This window comes from Podarcis melisellensis (assembly GCF_964234715.1).
Source record: "Podarcis melisellensis genome assembly, chromosome: 3".
Taxonomy (NCBI): domain Eukaryota; kingdom Metazoa; phylum Chordata; class Lepidosauria; order Squamata; family Lacertidae; genus Podarcis; species Podarcis melisellensis.
This window is the reverse complement of record NC_138530.1, coordinates 3,937,668-3,951,169: the sequence shown is the minus strand read 5'-3', so window position 1 is coordinate 3,951,169 and position 13,502 is coordinate 3,937,668. Positions and strand designations below refer to the sequence as shown.

Sequence of the window (13,502 nt, the reverse complement as noted above, 5' to 3'; positions counted from 1 at the left end):
TGAGAGTGACTCACACAAAACTTCCAAGGTAGCCTTAGGTTCTCCAAAATATTAGTTGAAAAACCACACCTTGTTAGTGCATTTAGAGGAGAGAGGAAGAGCCAGCCATACTTTTCATTTTGCACAAACCACCCTTTCCATCTAAATGGCCGTCACAGCTCCCAGGCGCTTCAGAGGAGTGCAGGGTCAAAACAGCCCAGCAACCCTGAGTTCAAGGGCTTATTGAAGTCTATGCCTGTATCTATCTCTTTACCCTCTTCCCGTCTTTAGGAGCATTATTTGGGAAAGCAAGGCTGAAAGCACAGCTTGGGTTTCAGATTCCTTGCGCACTGTTTAATTGTGTGCTTTATGGATTGTGTGATCAAATCACATGGCATTTCCAGATCTCACATTGCCCTTTCCATGGGATTGCCCTCCAGCAGATGTTTTCTCTTTCTGGCTGCTGTTGGTGGTGGCAACATCTAAGCCCAAGCAACCCAGCTCCCCTCCAGAACGTACCACTTCCTGCCCATTCTCTTTCTGTCAATCTGATGTCTCGTCAATACAAGACAGGATGGGGTGAAGCAGCCAACCTGCTGCCCTGCAGATGTTTTCGGCGCCTCTTGCCATACCTTGTCATTGGCTCGACTGATGCAGTTTGGAGTCCCCTCGACATCAGATGGTGGGAGGGAGCTTTGCAGGGTTGGTCCCGCCAGATGGTTGCATCCATACCTTCTCCCTCTTTTCCAGGTGGTGGAGGAAACCCACTTCATTCTGAAGGAGTACGGGTTCCGCTTCGTGCGCCGAGGGCACATCTTCGTCAAGGGCAAAGGGGACCTCTTGACCTACTTCATGAAAGGCCGCGAGAAACAAGGATCCTTCGTCAACGGCTCTTGCGTGACTTTGCCTCACCAGGTGGTTGACAGCTCATGATACCTCTTGGGCCTCGCATGCGTCCGTTGCGGAAAAGGGTGGGTGCCTCTTGCGCTGCCCGAGGAGGCGCAGTTCTCGGCACCCCCTACTCCGGGCGGGAGACTGATATACACACCACTAACACCATTAGATTTACAGGAAACCACCCCCTCCCCTTGCCTGTTCCTTTCTTCTTGGAGGGTTATTATTTGTAAAGGGGCTCCCTCTGACAGCAGTGCCTGCCTTTGCCTCGTGACGTCGACTGCAGAGGAGTAAGGAGGGGAGGAATTCCTGTCTCTTGCACAAACACACGGGCTCTTGCCCATTTGGGTCTGGAAGCGGGAGTAGAATTTCCAGTGCAGCATCGCTTGAGTAGGATCAACCTTGGCTATGTTACCTTTTCTAGTCCAAGAAAGGGGCAAGGGATATGGTCTTAATTTTCCACGTGCCTGGTCTCTGCATAGAGCTTTCTGCTGAAACAAATGCCAACTCAGGGTGGGTATTATGGCAAGCAGGCTGGGAGAGAAAGCCAAATGAGATTTGCAGTTGGTTTGCTCGTTCGTTACCTTTGGAGCTCACCTTTTGCCACAAAACCACTGTAGGTAAGTAGGAGAAAAGGGGGTGGGGAGAGAGAGCAAGTGCAATCTATTTCTTTTGAGACTAAGAAGATGTCCTATTTCAGATATATTATATATATAAATATATATATATATAAAAGATACAGATTAACTTTATATTTTTAATTGCGTCTTAATTCTGAGAGTGAGGTGGCTCTTTCAAGCCACAACTTGCATCTTTTTTCTGCCCTCACCTCTACAGATGCTGTAAAAGAGAGAGATTTATATAGCCTGGCCCAAGACTGTTTTTACACCTTCATCCGATTGTTAAGTTGAAATACAACCTGTAATTATTTCTCTAGTTTCTCAAATAGAATCAGTTTGGTTTTAAAGTTACAAGGTGTCTTGTTTCGTCTTTGTTGGGGGTGGCGTGGGAGCGAAAACGCTCAGTTTCCTTGCGCAGAGTCCACAGAGATGCCATTATACCACAAGCAGACAAGTGGACAGTGTGGAGTTTGGCTGGATGGCTGAACTGGCTCTGGAGTGGTGGATATTTGAGAATAACAGCTTTCATTTAAAGAACAGGTTTCCACGTCTCAAAATGAAGCCTAAGAGCGACAGTTCGTGATTTTTTGAAAAGCAAACCATTCTGAGCAGGAGCAAGCAGCTGGTTTGGATGGCAGTGTTAGAGAACGGCCCTCCTTGCAGTGTTGCGCTCAGGAGCCTGATGGGAAGATATTTTCTTCCACAATTAGCGGAAGGTCTCAAGGCAGTGAGGATATGCAGCACATTGCTTGCCTATTCCTCCTGTTGCAGAAGTTAGAAAGTGCAGCTATTTGAATGCAGAATCTCCTTATCCAGGTAACAGAGGGCAGTGGTGAGGGAGCCCTTGCTTCCAGTTGCTTTGCAGATGGGATCCTGCAGACTCAGTAGAGGAAGAGGTCTGACGGCGATAAGTAAAAACACAAGCTCCTGAAACTGAGGCAAATGCCTCTGCCTGCTGCTGAAGACATACAGGGGTGCTTATCCTATTCCAAAATAGCCCTCCTAGATCAAGCCAGTGATCTTGTTCAGTATCCTGTTCGGTCTCAAAAGCAGGACGTGAGCACAACAGCCTTGCTCTTCCCATTTGTGATCCCAGCAACTGGCGTTCAGAGGCAGACTGCATTATACCCTAGTGAGTGCGCTTGCTTGAAGCATGTGCCCATGTTAGTTATGAAATCACCTTAGTAGATCAGGCTTACTATTACAAGGCTGGAGTCCTGTTAAGGGTGCTCTTGTGGAAGAATCCATGTCCCAAAGTTTTTTAAGTCTGTGGTGTCTCCTCCACGCCATGTCCAAGAAGTTCCTTGGGAGCAGGACGGACTCTGTACAGAAGGAACATACCAGCACCCAGCTGGAAGGTCCTGGCACACGTCCAGCCAGCCAAGTCTCGACAACACATGCCATGCTCTGATGTCTCACCTCTGAACAAATCAGAGGGGCATTAATAAGGTGATAGATGCAGGTAGGTAGCTGTGTTGGTCTGCCGTAGTCAAAACAAAATAAAAAAAATCCTTCCAGTAGGACCTTAGAGACCAACTAAAGCTCATACCAATGACAAACTTAGTTGGTCTCTAAGGTGCTACTGGAAGGAATTTTTTTTTATTAATAAGGTGATGCGTGGAATCAGAGGGCTAGGAATCCTGAGCTCACCTGGCCCTGTGCTGCCCCAACATTTTGCTCAGTGTCACCTGCCCTACCCTTCCTCCCACCTCTGTTATGTCCACCAGTGCTAACTTTTGCTAAAAAACACCCCCATGGCCTGATTGGAATTCAAGCCGCTACCAGCCACTGCTACTTATTAAAGAGCCTGCTGAAGCAACCACTAGCACTAACAAGTTAATTTTATTTAACCAACTTATTTCTAGCAAATATATTAGTGCCGGTATTTTGAAACAGAATACCAAGCTAGTTAACTCTGGGATGTGACATGACTTTAAGAGTAGAATAATAACAAAAAGCCAACTAGCATGCAGAAATGGGAAGACATGGTCTTAGGGAATCTGCCCAAGTGAGTGATGTTTGTCCAGCTTCAAGATGAGATTGCATGAAATTGCTTATTTGAGTTTGGGCCTGGTTACAGGCCCAAAATAGCCTTGGTTTCCCTGATGGCAAAACTAATGGAGACCAGATGCTTAACAGGAAAAAAAACGCGGCAGCAAAATATTAGAGCTATATTGGCCTTTTATAAAGAGCAATATAGGATTGATATCAATAAGCACATATGCTACAGATTCTTGTATATCCTCACCAGTGAAGTACACATTACTGTCCATGTGAGCAATTAATTTGCTTTTGAACATATTATGAAAGTAGAAACATTTAATTTTTTAAAAAAGGAAACTCAGTATTACATTTTAAGGTTCTCCATGTAGTTCAAGCTGCTTTTGCATGGTTGGCAGCTGTTTTGGAGATGGTCAGTGGCCAAAAAGCTTCCTCGCGCTTTGCATTAAAAATTGCAGCATCGAAACACTCTAGCCGACCTCAAAGGAAATACAAGAAAAGAGCTGTTTCTCGTGTGAATCCTGCCACGTGAACCCGCTTTGGCCCCTTTCATGGGAAGAATATGGGATGGAAATGACTCCCACATGTCATAGAAAGCACAAAGGTTGAAAGTGAAAAAAACCTGCCACGCCCATAACTGGATTAGCAGCATCTAGCAGAATCTTTTGCCGGTAGCTGCTTCCATCACGCTTCAATAACGCACACTACTTTAGAGGTGCACACTTTTCCCACTGGGCTGGCAGAGAACTCCAAACAGCCAGCTTCTTAGAAGGCATCTTTTCAGTAACACAGGGAACAGGTTTTCTGTGTAGGGCCGATCTGCAGTACTTTGAAGTGCCATTGTTGATAGGTAATTCACACTGCAGCAATCTCAGAGAGCCGTGTTCTCATCGGAAGTCACGCCTGTGGAAGGGGCAGGCAAACCCGGTAAAGAAGATGGGCTCTGATTTTCTTCTGAGGTTGTGATGCAATGAAAAGCTTCATGAAGAGATTTCTCTTGGAACAGGGGCAAATGAACTGCCGCCATGTCTAGCATAGAGGCTGGAGAATTTTCTGTTGAAGAAGAAAAAGCGGGTGGGAGGAAGAGTAGAGGGTTACAGTACAAAACAGCCAGCCTCCCTCCCCAACACAACTTATTTCCTCCAGACTCTGGAGAAGTGACTTGGCTTTGTTGTTGTCCCAAATATCTACACATGGTGGAGAGAGAATATACCCCAAAAGGAGTTTCTCAACATGTCGTTTTCACAAGCTAATCTGGACTCTATAAGGATGGTTTCATTGGTTACATCATTAGCAGGAAAAGGCACCCTGCAACTACCTTTCTTTCTCTTTTTTGGGTTGCATGCATATTCCCTGGAGACCAAGGGCCACCCACTCATCCTCACAGCTTGTTCACACACTCATAAAAAGGGGGAATGTTTATCTTTTGCATTTAATGAAGTAAATGGCAGTATAGGGAAAGACAGCCAGGGGAACCTCACATGGTGATAGTATTGTTTATTTCAAAAGCCCTAGTCTTCTACACTTACAGCAAGATATCTTGAGTGTAAGAACTCTTCGGAAGAAGCAACTAAAACACAAACCCAGAAAATGTAATTCATGCAAATGTGTTGTGCTATTTAGCCACACTCTATATACTATTTCTAGGGACGCGGGTGGCGCTGTGGGTTAAACCACAGAGCCTAGGACTTGCCGATCAGAAGGTCGGCGGTTCGAATCCCCGCGACGGGGTGAGCTCCCATTGCTCGGTCCCTGCTCCTGCCAACCTAGCAGTTCGAAAGCACATCAAAGTGCAAGTAGGTAAATAGGTACCGCTCCGGCGGGAAGGTAAACGGCGTTTCCGTGCGCTGTCCTGGTTCGCCAGAAGCGGCTTAGTCATTCTGGCCACATGAGCCGGAAGCTGTACGCCGGCTCCCTTGGCCAATAAAGCGAGATGAGCGCCGCAACCCCAGAGTTGGTCACGACTGGACCTAATGGTCAGGGGTCCCTTTACCTTTATATACTATTTCTGTGAGTTCTGCAGAGGACTGCTCAAAACGGGTGAGGAACCTGTGGGCCTTCACATGATGCTGGACTACATATCCTAGAACTCTGACCACTGGCCAGGCTATTAGGAGTTTGTAGTATTTGAAGATTCAACTCTTTGGTTCTTTTTTGCACAATCAAATCCTAGCTTAATACATCAAGATATCCACGAGCTTTTTACAGGTGTAGGCAGACTCTTTGCCTCACCTGTGAGCATTGAAGCTCAGCCTTCACTTCCGATTCTGTGCAGAGGAACCCTGTGCCTTATGTTGGAGGTTGGGCTTCCGTGATCCCCTCATATCTGCATCTCCCTATTCTGTCTCATTGCCCATAGAATCCGCCTGCTCCTCTGTAACTTTTGCTCTGGGAAGTGCCAAGTCCTCTTCTGAAGAAAATTCCTCCAGCAGGGGCATGAACAGTATCTTAAGAGGTGTGCACTTTTGAACCGTTCAGTCCACCATCTTGATTCAAAATGGTGTCTGCCAATATCCAAATATAGACTAAAATCCTCTCTTTCATCTCAGGGACCATGCCAATTTGGGCAACGATTACCTTCAGAGGTGCCCAAATAAGTGGCACTTGGAATGGTTCAGTCTGCCATCTTGAATCAATATAGAGCCAGACAATATTCAAAAGTTGACAAAAACTGGCACCTACATCTCAGGAATCAAATTGGGCGATGGTATTCTAAGCTGCTTTTGGACGCATAGAGAACAGACGGACAGGCAGAGGGAGACGGACAAACAACTTTCTAAAGTATATAGTAGATTACCAACCCCAAGCTGCAGTTCTCTCACCTTTACATGCAACAGTGACCTCGGTTGGGAAGGCACTCATAGGATCTCCGTAAGTTAGTTTTGCTGTGAATGGGAAAGTCTGATCTCCTCCTGCCACACCGTAGTTAAACTTAAGTAGGTTGTATAAGGAATTCCCCTGCAAATGTCCTTCGAGGAAAGCAGCAAAACGCTCCTGCAAGTAAGGAGAGGCAACTGTAGAACCACTAAGATCTGTAGGAAAAGCTCAGCTCTGCATGCAGCAGCCTGGTTGTCGTCAAAGGTCAACCACTGTAAAAAAACCACATACCACTTTCCCAAATGTGTGGATGGATAAGTTTGTTCTAAAGCACCAGCCTGCCTTATTCAGAGGTTATCGAAGTTTGTGCCGGATTTGGAAATGCAATTCAAATTACAGTTCTTATTCCAGGAGGTTGTTGTTGTTTGGGGGTGGGGGAGAAAGTAAAGAGAGAATGAGGTTTCAATCTCGCTCCCTGGCTTAATCCTGACCAGAGGTGTTGGACAGAACAATCTTGTGTTGGATACAACTGTTCTCCTTCTGGGGGAAGATGCACCGAATCCCACACTCAAAAATCCAGCTTTTTTCCTGGGCTGCCACTCATTCAATTGGGACGATGTGTTGCTACGCTCCCCTGTTGCATGCATCTTGCTTGATCCAACTAGATGGTTTTACTCAACTGGCCTTCAATCACAGAGGAAACCTTTTGCTCCCATTTCTGTGGGCATGAGGGATAATCCACAGAGCGGCTAACAACAGGTGTGGGCTGCAGGCAAATGAATGCAGCTGAATCAGTGACTGTTTGGTGGATTCCAACCCCATGGGTGGCATCCAACGAACTCATTCTGCCAGTGCAAGAATGCAGCTTCCCACCCATTGTGCATTCTCTGCACCTTCCCCAAATCAGCTGCAGAGTCTTGAGATAATCCACAGAACAAATTTAGGGGGCATGGAAGGAGGAGGGTGGAGTTCCACTACGCAAGCGGAAATCCTTGAAATGATGGAGCATGTTGGCTGGATACTGCCCCATGTCCTTTATGAGAGAAAACAAAGCTACAGAGAGAAGAACCTAGGCTTCCCCCTGCAGCCAGCAGTGTATCACTTTGAGGATCATGGCCTTTAGCAAAATCTCTATTATTATTGTATTAAATATTGCGTAGAGCTCTGTGAGGCAGATCAGGCCAAAGCTTACTTGTCCAAGGCCACCCAGTGGCCAGCCTGCATAGTGCGTATTAAGAGTGTCTAAAGCAGGCTTGTGCAGAGCTTCTACGAGGCCTTTTTAGAATACAGTTTGAAACTCAAAAAAGCAATTGGCTCTTGGCGGGGTCCCCAGCTGCCTTAGACCTCTGAGGTCCAGGGTAAGAGGCTTGCCTCTCTCCTCTGCATGGGCCTGGTCTGAAGACACTGTCCATGCTGAAGTTCACGTGGGAGGGGTCAGTGGGCCAAGGCAAAATCAGTAATATTTACCCATTTAAAGCAGAATAAGTTCAGTTATAGTAGTGTCCCTTAAACATAAACAGTTCGAAAACAACATCTTTTGTAATCTAAGCACACATATCTTTGTCTGTAATCATGCTTTTAAAGCTGGATGCATGACAACGTAGCATGACTTGAAATCTGCTTTCTAAAAAACAAGTGCAATTTTGAGGTCAGTTATTATACGGATTGCTTATTTAACATGAATTGTAGTCTTTATTGTGCAAAATGTGAACCTCTAAACCAAACACAAGGACCATTTACTTTCCATGTAATGGAGAAAAGCCTTTTCTGACTAGCAAGTCGCAGGCAGTGCTTCTGCCAAGTTCTAGGTACTTGGTATCCATGTATGATCTTGCTCAGGGTTTTTACAGACAGCCAAACAGAAATAATTAAATTTTGGTTATTGTATTTTTAATGTGTTCTGGGGTTTTTTCATTTTTCATTTTCTCATCTTAAACAAATGGACATCACAATTCCTGCCCTAAATTCTGCTGTGCTAAAGTCCTGTGGGTTGCCCTGTGATTTACATGGTTTGAAACACAAATTGTACCAGCAACTGGCCAGGAGCACCTGGCCTTGACTCCTCATGGTGGAAACAGCCAGAAGCCTCAAGGCAAAGCAGAGTTTTGAGACGACAGCAGCTCCACCCACCCTGACCTTCAGTAATGCTCTCCCTTTTGACCGATCGTTCAATTACAGTGAACAGACAGTGCAGCTGAGTAAAAACCTTGCTCCCCATTTCACACACATGGACTCTGGAGTGCACAAATAGGGTCTCTCCTACCTGTAACTGATCTGCCTGGAATTTTCTCCCAGCGTAAGCGTTCAGGTGGTTTGAGAGCACAGACAAGAAGCGCTTGATGTCTGTCTGCAGATGCTTGCGAGCGATGTGCTCCAAGGGGATGAAGGGTGGCACGGAGTGGCGCAGGATCCGGACTGGCTGGTGTATGTGGAGGTCCAGGTAATAAGAGTCCAGGTAGGTGCCTTCAAAGGCAGTGCTGATGCATAGACAGACTCCTTGCTTGGTCAGCTTCCCACTGAGGCCTAGGAAAAAACATCCTTACTCCGTATTGCGACAAATCAGATTTACAAAAGCAGGAGTATTAAGAGTAGACTGCTCCTTTACAGTGGGGAGGAGCATCAGATGATGGACAGTTTCCAGCTTCCTCTAATATTGTGCCAATTTATTTCTTATTTTTGATCCTGACATGTCCACGTTTCATGAAACATCCAGGGTGCCCAGCTACTGTCTGCTTCTGCTTGGTCCCAAGCTTTCTGTTCCCTTTTTGGCCTTCTAGACTCAAAGGCCAAAGGCCTTGTCATTGGAAAAGAGAGAAGGAACTTGCCCCCTCAGGTGCTCAGGATGACCCCCAATGTTTGGGATACAAAAGAAGCAGTCCGAAGAAGAGAATGAAGCACACAAACGGCTGCTATAAAAAAAGGGTATTAAGCAAATTGTGAAATACTGATAGATCCTAGAAATATGCTTTTAAATTATTTGGAAGAATTATTGAAATGTGTGTTATTTTGACCACAGTAAAATGTCAAGAACTACTTATAGAAATAAACATATTTATCCTGTGTCCGAATGGTTTTTTGGAATTTGGGATGTTGCTATTATGTATGTTAATTTATTATAGCCATACAAGAGAGATATAATGTATGAGAATAAGCTCACAAACAAGTCATTTCTATAATGAAAAATCTGAAGAGAGTGTAAGATGCTTTTCATTAGAACTAAAAGCTTTCCTTCTCCTCCTTTATTTGTTATTTATAGTGTGATGAATGCCTATTTCACCAACACACTTTGTATACTTTTTACATTTACAATAAAAACTAAGAAAAAAGGTCGACGCTAGTAGGGGACTAAAAGGGATGCACCACCCCACAACCTGTGTTCTGCAGCAGAGGTGCCAAATGCTGAATTATTAGAGAAAAAAATGACTTGGGGGAGACTCCACCCAGCAAAGCCCTAGCCAAGCAGCATACAACTGAGGAGATCACCTGTCAGACGAAAGACGTGTAGTAACTCCTTGGCGCTCTCAGTCTTCCACTCCAGAAGGACTTGTTGAATCTCTGTAGCCTTAGAAGTCAGAGGACCACTTTGGGTTTTGTCTTTGACTCCAGCAATCTACAAAAGACCACAAGCTCAGCTGTTATTAGGTGGCATGTCTGGCACTACAAGCAGAAACCAGTTCAAGTGCTGTTGAAGATGTATGAACCTGGACATCTCTAACTGCAAAAAGCCACCACAGCAGAGGTTTCAGCCTAGGATTTCTAGAAAGATTACTTACGCATACCCAATTTCCTTAAGGGTTAAGACAAGAATGTTAAGTTGGTTAAATAAATATAAGCAACTGTTCTGACTTGATCGTACGGTATTTAATTTTCGCACATTTCCCCACTTGTGCATGCAACCGTGTGCTGCCATAGGCCTAAACTTCACCATGGTTCACGGTGCACCTTGCACCTACTTGAGAATGACACACTTCCAATTTGGCCTTCAGCAAATCTCTCTGACGCCTCAGTTCCTTGATCCTTGCTTTCATTCTGTCCACATTCTCCTCATGTTCTCTCTTTTCCCTTTGTTTCTTGCGGGAAGAAGCTTCCAGCGTTTCCAGGTGGGAAAAGATACCTGCAAAGAACCACAATGCAAGTCAATGGCAGGAGCATCCATTTGATTCTACTGCAGAGATAAAAACTGAATATTTGCATCTTTGATGCACTGGTCAAATGCAAAACTTGCCATTAAATTCACCTCGTAACTTCTCTAATTTTAAGTTAAGACTGGAAGAAGAGCCTGCTGGATCAGGCCAAATGGGGCCCATATAGTTCAGCACCTTGTTATGGTAGCTAAACAGATGCCCATTATGGGAATCTCACAAGCAGGATCCAAGCCTAAGAGCCCTTTCTCCCCTCCTGTTGCTTCCAGAAACTGGTACAGTGGTACCTCAGGTTAAGTACTTAATTATTTCCGGAGGTCCGTTCTTAACCTGAAACTGTTCTTAACCTGAAGCACCACTTTAGCTAATGGGGCCTCCTGCTGCCGCCGCGCCGTCGGAGCACGATTTCTGTTCCCATCCTGAAGCAAAGTTCTTAACATGAAGCACTATTTCTGGGTTAGCGGAGTCTGTAACCTGAAGCATATGTAACCTGAGGTACCACTGTATTTAGAAGCATCCGTGGGATAAATCAGCCTCATACAAACAACATGCCAAGGTGTGTTGTGCTCTGCCCTCCACAGCTGAGGCAGTAATGCTCCTGAGCACCAGTTGCTGGCCTGATCCGGCTCTTACGATTCTTCTCTGGTCTTCCTCTGTCATATCAGTGACTAGAGGACACACCTCTTGCGCCCCACCCGCGTGTGGCTTGTTTATTTAATCTGTCCTCTATTTGATTGCAAAACAAACCAAGAAACCACAAAAAGAAATAAAAACAATAAAATTGTCAACAATAATAATTTTATAATTTATACCCTACCCATTAAGAAAAATTGGCATCCATGATGTAAGACTTTTAAACTTTTTAATAGTTATAGCTACCTATCTATAGAGATACATATATATTTTTTTGGTTCAATTAACATTTAATAGCTTTTAAATCTGCCTACTTACCTACCCTACCTATATAGTTTGAATTCCATTAATGTTTAATAGCTTTTAAAAATCTATCTATAGATTATACTTTTATACCTAAAGGAGCGTCTCCACCTCCATCGTTCAACCCGGACACTGAGGTCCAGCGCCAAGGGCCTTCTGGCCGTTTCCTCCCTGCGAGAAGCCAAGTTACAGAGAACCAGGCAGAGGGCCTTCTCGGTGGTGGCGCCTGCCCTGTAGAACACCCTCCCATCAGATGACAAGTTAATAAACAACTATGTGATGAAGGCAGCCCTGATTAGGGAAGTTTTTAATGACTGATGTTTTAATGTATTTTTAACCTTTTGCTGGAAGCCGCCCAGAGTAGCTGGGGAAACCCAGCCAGATGGGTAGGGTATAATTAACTACTGTAATTAAATGTTGTTGTTGTTGTTAAAAGATGGGCTGTGTAAAAATAATAAATTATTATTACTACTACTACTATTATTATTTTATACAGTATATATATTGAAGTCTATTAATGTTTAGTAGCTTTTTAATCTATATACACATATAGCTTTAATTCAATTAACGTATAATAGCTTTTTAATCTACCTACTGTGATAGGAATTTTATGGTTTTAGATATATGGCGATGTTCATAACCACACGTACATAGATCAGCACAGGAAAGCCAACCTGGAACCATTTTGATTCCTAAACTGAGCAAATGTTTCTCTGCATGATCAAAATGGAAAAGCCTCCCCATTCTCTCTTCCTTCACAAATCCTGTCTTAATCTGTGTTTGAATAAGGGTGTGAGCCTTATCATTACAAGACTGCCCAGGCTCCCCAAGAAATCCAATCAAGTAACCTGCCAGACAGGAAATAAACAAAGCGACAGGAGAAAACAACATGCAAATGTTCTGTTTTAGACCGCCTTATCTGGGGGGTGGTCTTAGGTTACACCCCTTCTGTGATGTATGTATGATGTTTCTGGGGGTGGTCTTGATCTAGTAAAGGTAAAGGTACCCCTGCCCGTACGGGCCAGTCTTGACAGACTCTGGGGTTGTGCGCTCATCTCACTCTATAGGCCGGGAGCCAGCGCTGTCCGGAGACACTTCCGGGTCACATGGCCAGCGTGACAAAGCTGCATCTGGCGAGCCAGAGCCGCACACGGAAACGCCGTTTACCTTCCCGCTGGTAAGCGGTCCCTATTTATCTACTTGCACCCGGAGGTGCTTTCGAACTGCTAGGTTGGCAGGCGCTGGGACCGAGCAGCGGGAGCGCACCCCGCCGCAGGGATTCGAACCGCCGACCATGCGATCGGCAAGTCCTAGGCGCTGAGGCTTTAACCCACAGCGCCACCTGCGTCCCCGGTCTTGATCTACAGGGTGGCAATTTCAAAAGTTTTTATAAGGCCTTGCACAGCATTGTTCTGGGTCCTCCTCCTTTCCTGCGTGTGAGGGGAGCACCCTGTTGCAACAAATCCATAAAGATCAAGCTTACCAGCTGCTTTGCTTCTCAATATTCTCTGGTTGGCCTCTGTTATTTTCTCCTACCAATAGGGAACCTACAAAAGGACTCTATATGGGCTCTTGGATACCCCATAAGGGGAAAGGGCATAATTTTATCTACCTACAGATACACATATTGAATTCTATTAGCGTTCAATAGCTTTTAATCTCTTTACCTGCCTACCTATATACCGCTATATTTTGAATTATAAGAGCGTTCAGTGACTCCCCTTTAAAGGCCTTCAGCCTTTCCTCTTTGACTCCCAGACAGATACACAGATCACGGCGTCTTTTCCCCGGAGCCCCTTCCATGCCCGGAACCGGTCGCGGCCCCGTCCTCACTCACCGCCGCCGCCGCCTTCCATCCTCCCCTCCGCCTCGCCGAGACCCTGACAGGGAAACTCGAGGGCCTCCCTCGCCGGAAGAACAGGCCGCCGTCTCCTCGGCAACCGCCGCGTTCGAAAACCCCGCGCGACGCCCAGCGGCGGAAGTGCGTCACGCGCTCGCGTGCGTGAGGCGTCCTCGAAGCTGTCCCGCTTTCGAATGATAACCCTCAGAGCGGCCTCCTTCCGTTCGAGCCGGACTTTCCGTACAACAAGATGGCCGCCCTCTTGTGGAGATT

At 45.5% G+C, this 13,502-nt stretch overlaps 2 protein-coding genes across 3 annotated transcripts in view; one reads left to right on the top strand and one right to left on the bottom strand.

Moving 5' to 3' along the window:
- ADCY3 (adenylate cyclase 3) overlaps positions 1-1,847 on the top strand; it is a 102,238-nt gene extending 100,391 nt beyond the window's left edge. Inside the window, exon 21 of the mRNA XM_081903767.1 lies at positions 730-1,847. Within this exon, the coding sequence (XP_081759893.1) occupies positions 730-912 (183 nt within the window). The 3' untranslated portion in view covers positions 913-1,847. The remainder of the gene's footprint in view (positions 1-729) is intronic.
- A 1,469-nt stretch (positions 1,848-3,316) lies between these two features.
- CENPO (centromere protein O) lies at positions 3,317-13,336 on the bottom strand. Of its 2 annotated transcripts, none has more exons than XM_081904372.1 (6): positions 13,227-13,336; positions 10,265-10,425; positions 9,795-9,921; positions 8,575-8,834; positions 6,317-6,488; positions 3,317-4,547 (listed from the first exon to the last, which is right to left on the bottom strand). In XM_081904372.1, the coding sequence occupies exons 1-6, from the start codon at positions 13,243-13,245 to the stop codon at positions 4,366-4,368; spliced, it is 921 nt and encodes a 306-aa protein (XP_081760498.1). In that variant the 5' UTR covers positions 13,246-13,336; the 3' UTR covers positions 3,317-4,365. The 2 variants fall into 2 exon arrangements, with proteins under 2 accessions (XP_081760498.1, XP_081760499.1); XM_081904373.1 differs by lacking the exon at positions 13,227-13,336 and adding an exon at positions 13,057-13,147.
- Between the last annotated feature and the right edge of the window lie 166 nt (positions 13,337-13,502).

Coding starts and splice junctions, on each gene's coding strand:
- CENPO (XM_081904372.1), bottom strand. Junction 8,835..9,794: donor ACACGTCTTTCGTCTGACAG/GTGATCTCCTCA, acceptor GTTTTTTCCTAG/GCCTCAGTGGGAAGCTGACC. Junction 4,548..6,316: donor GGTCACTGTTGCATGTAAAG/GTGAGAGAACTG, acceptor CTTCTTCAACAG/AAAATTCTCCAGCCTCTATG.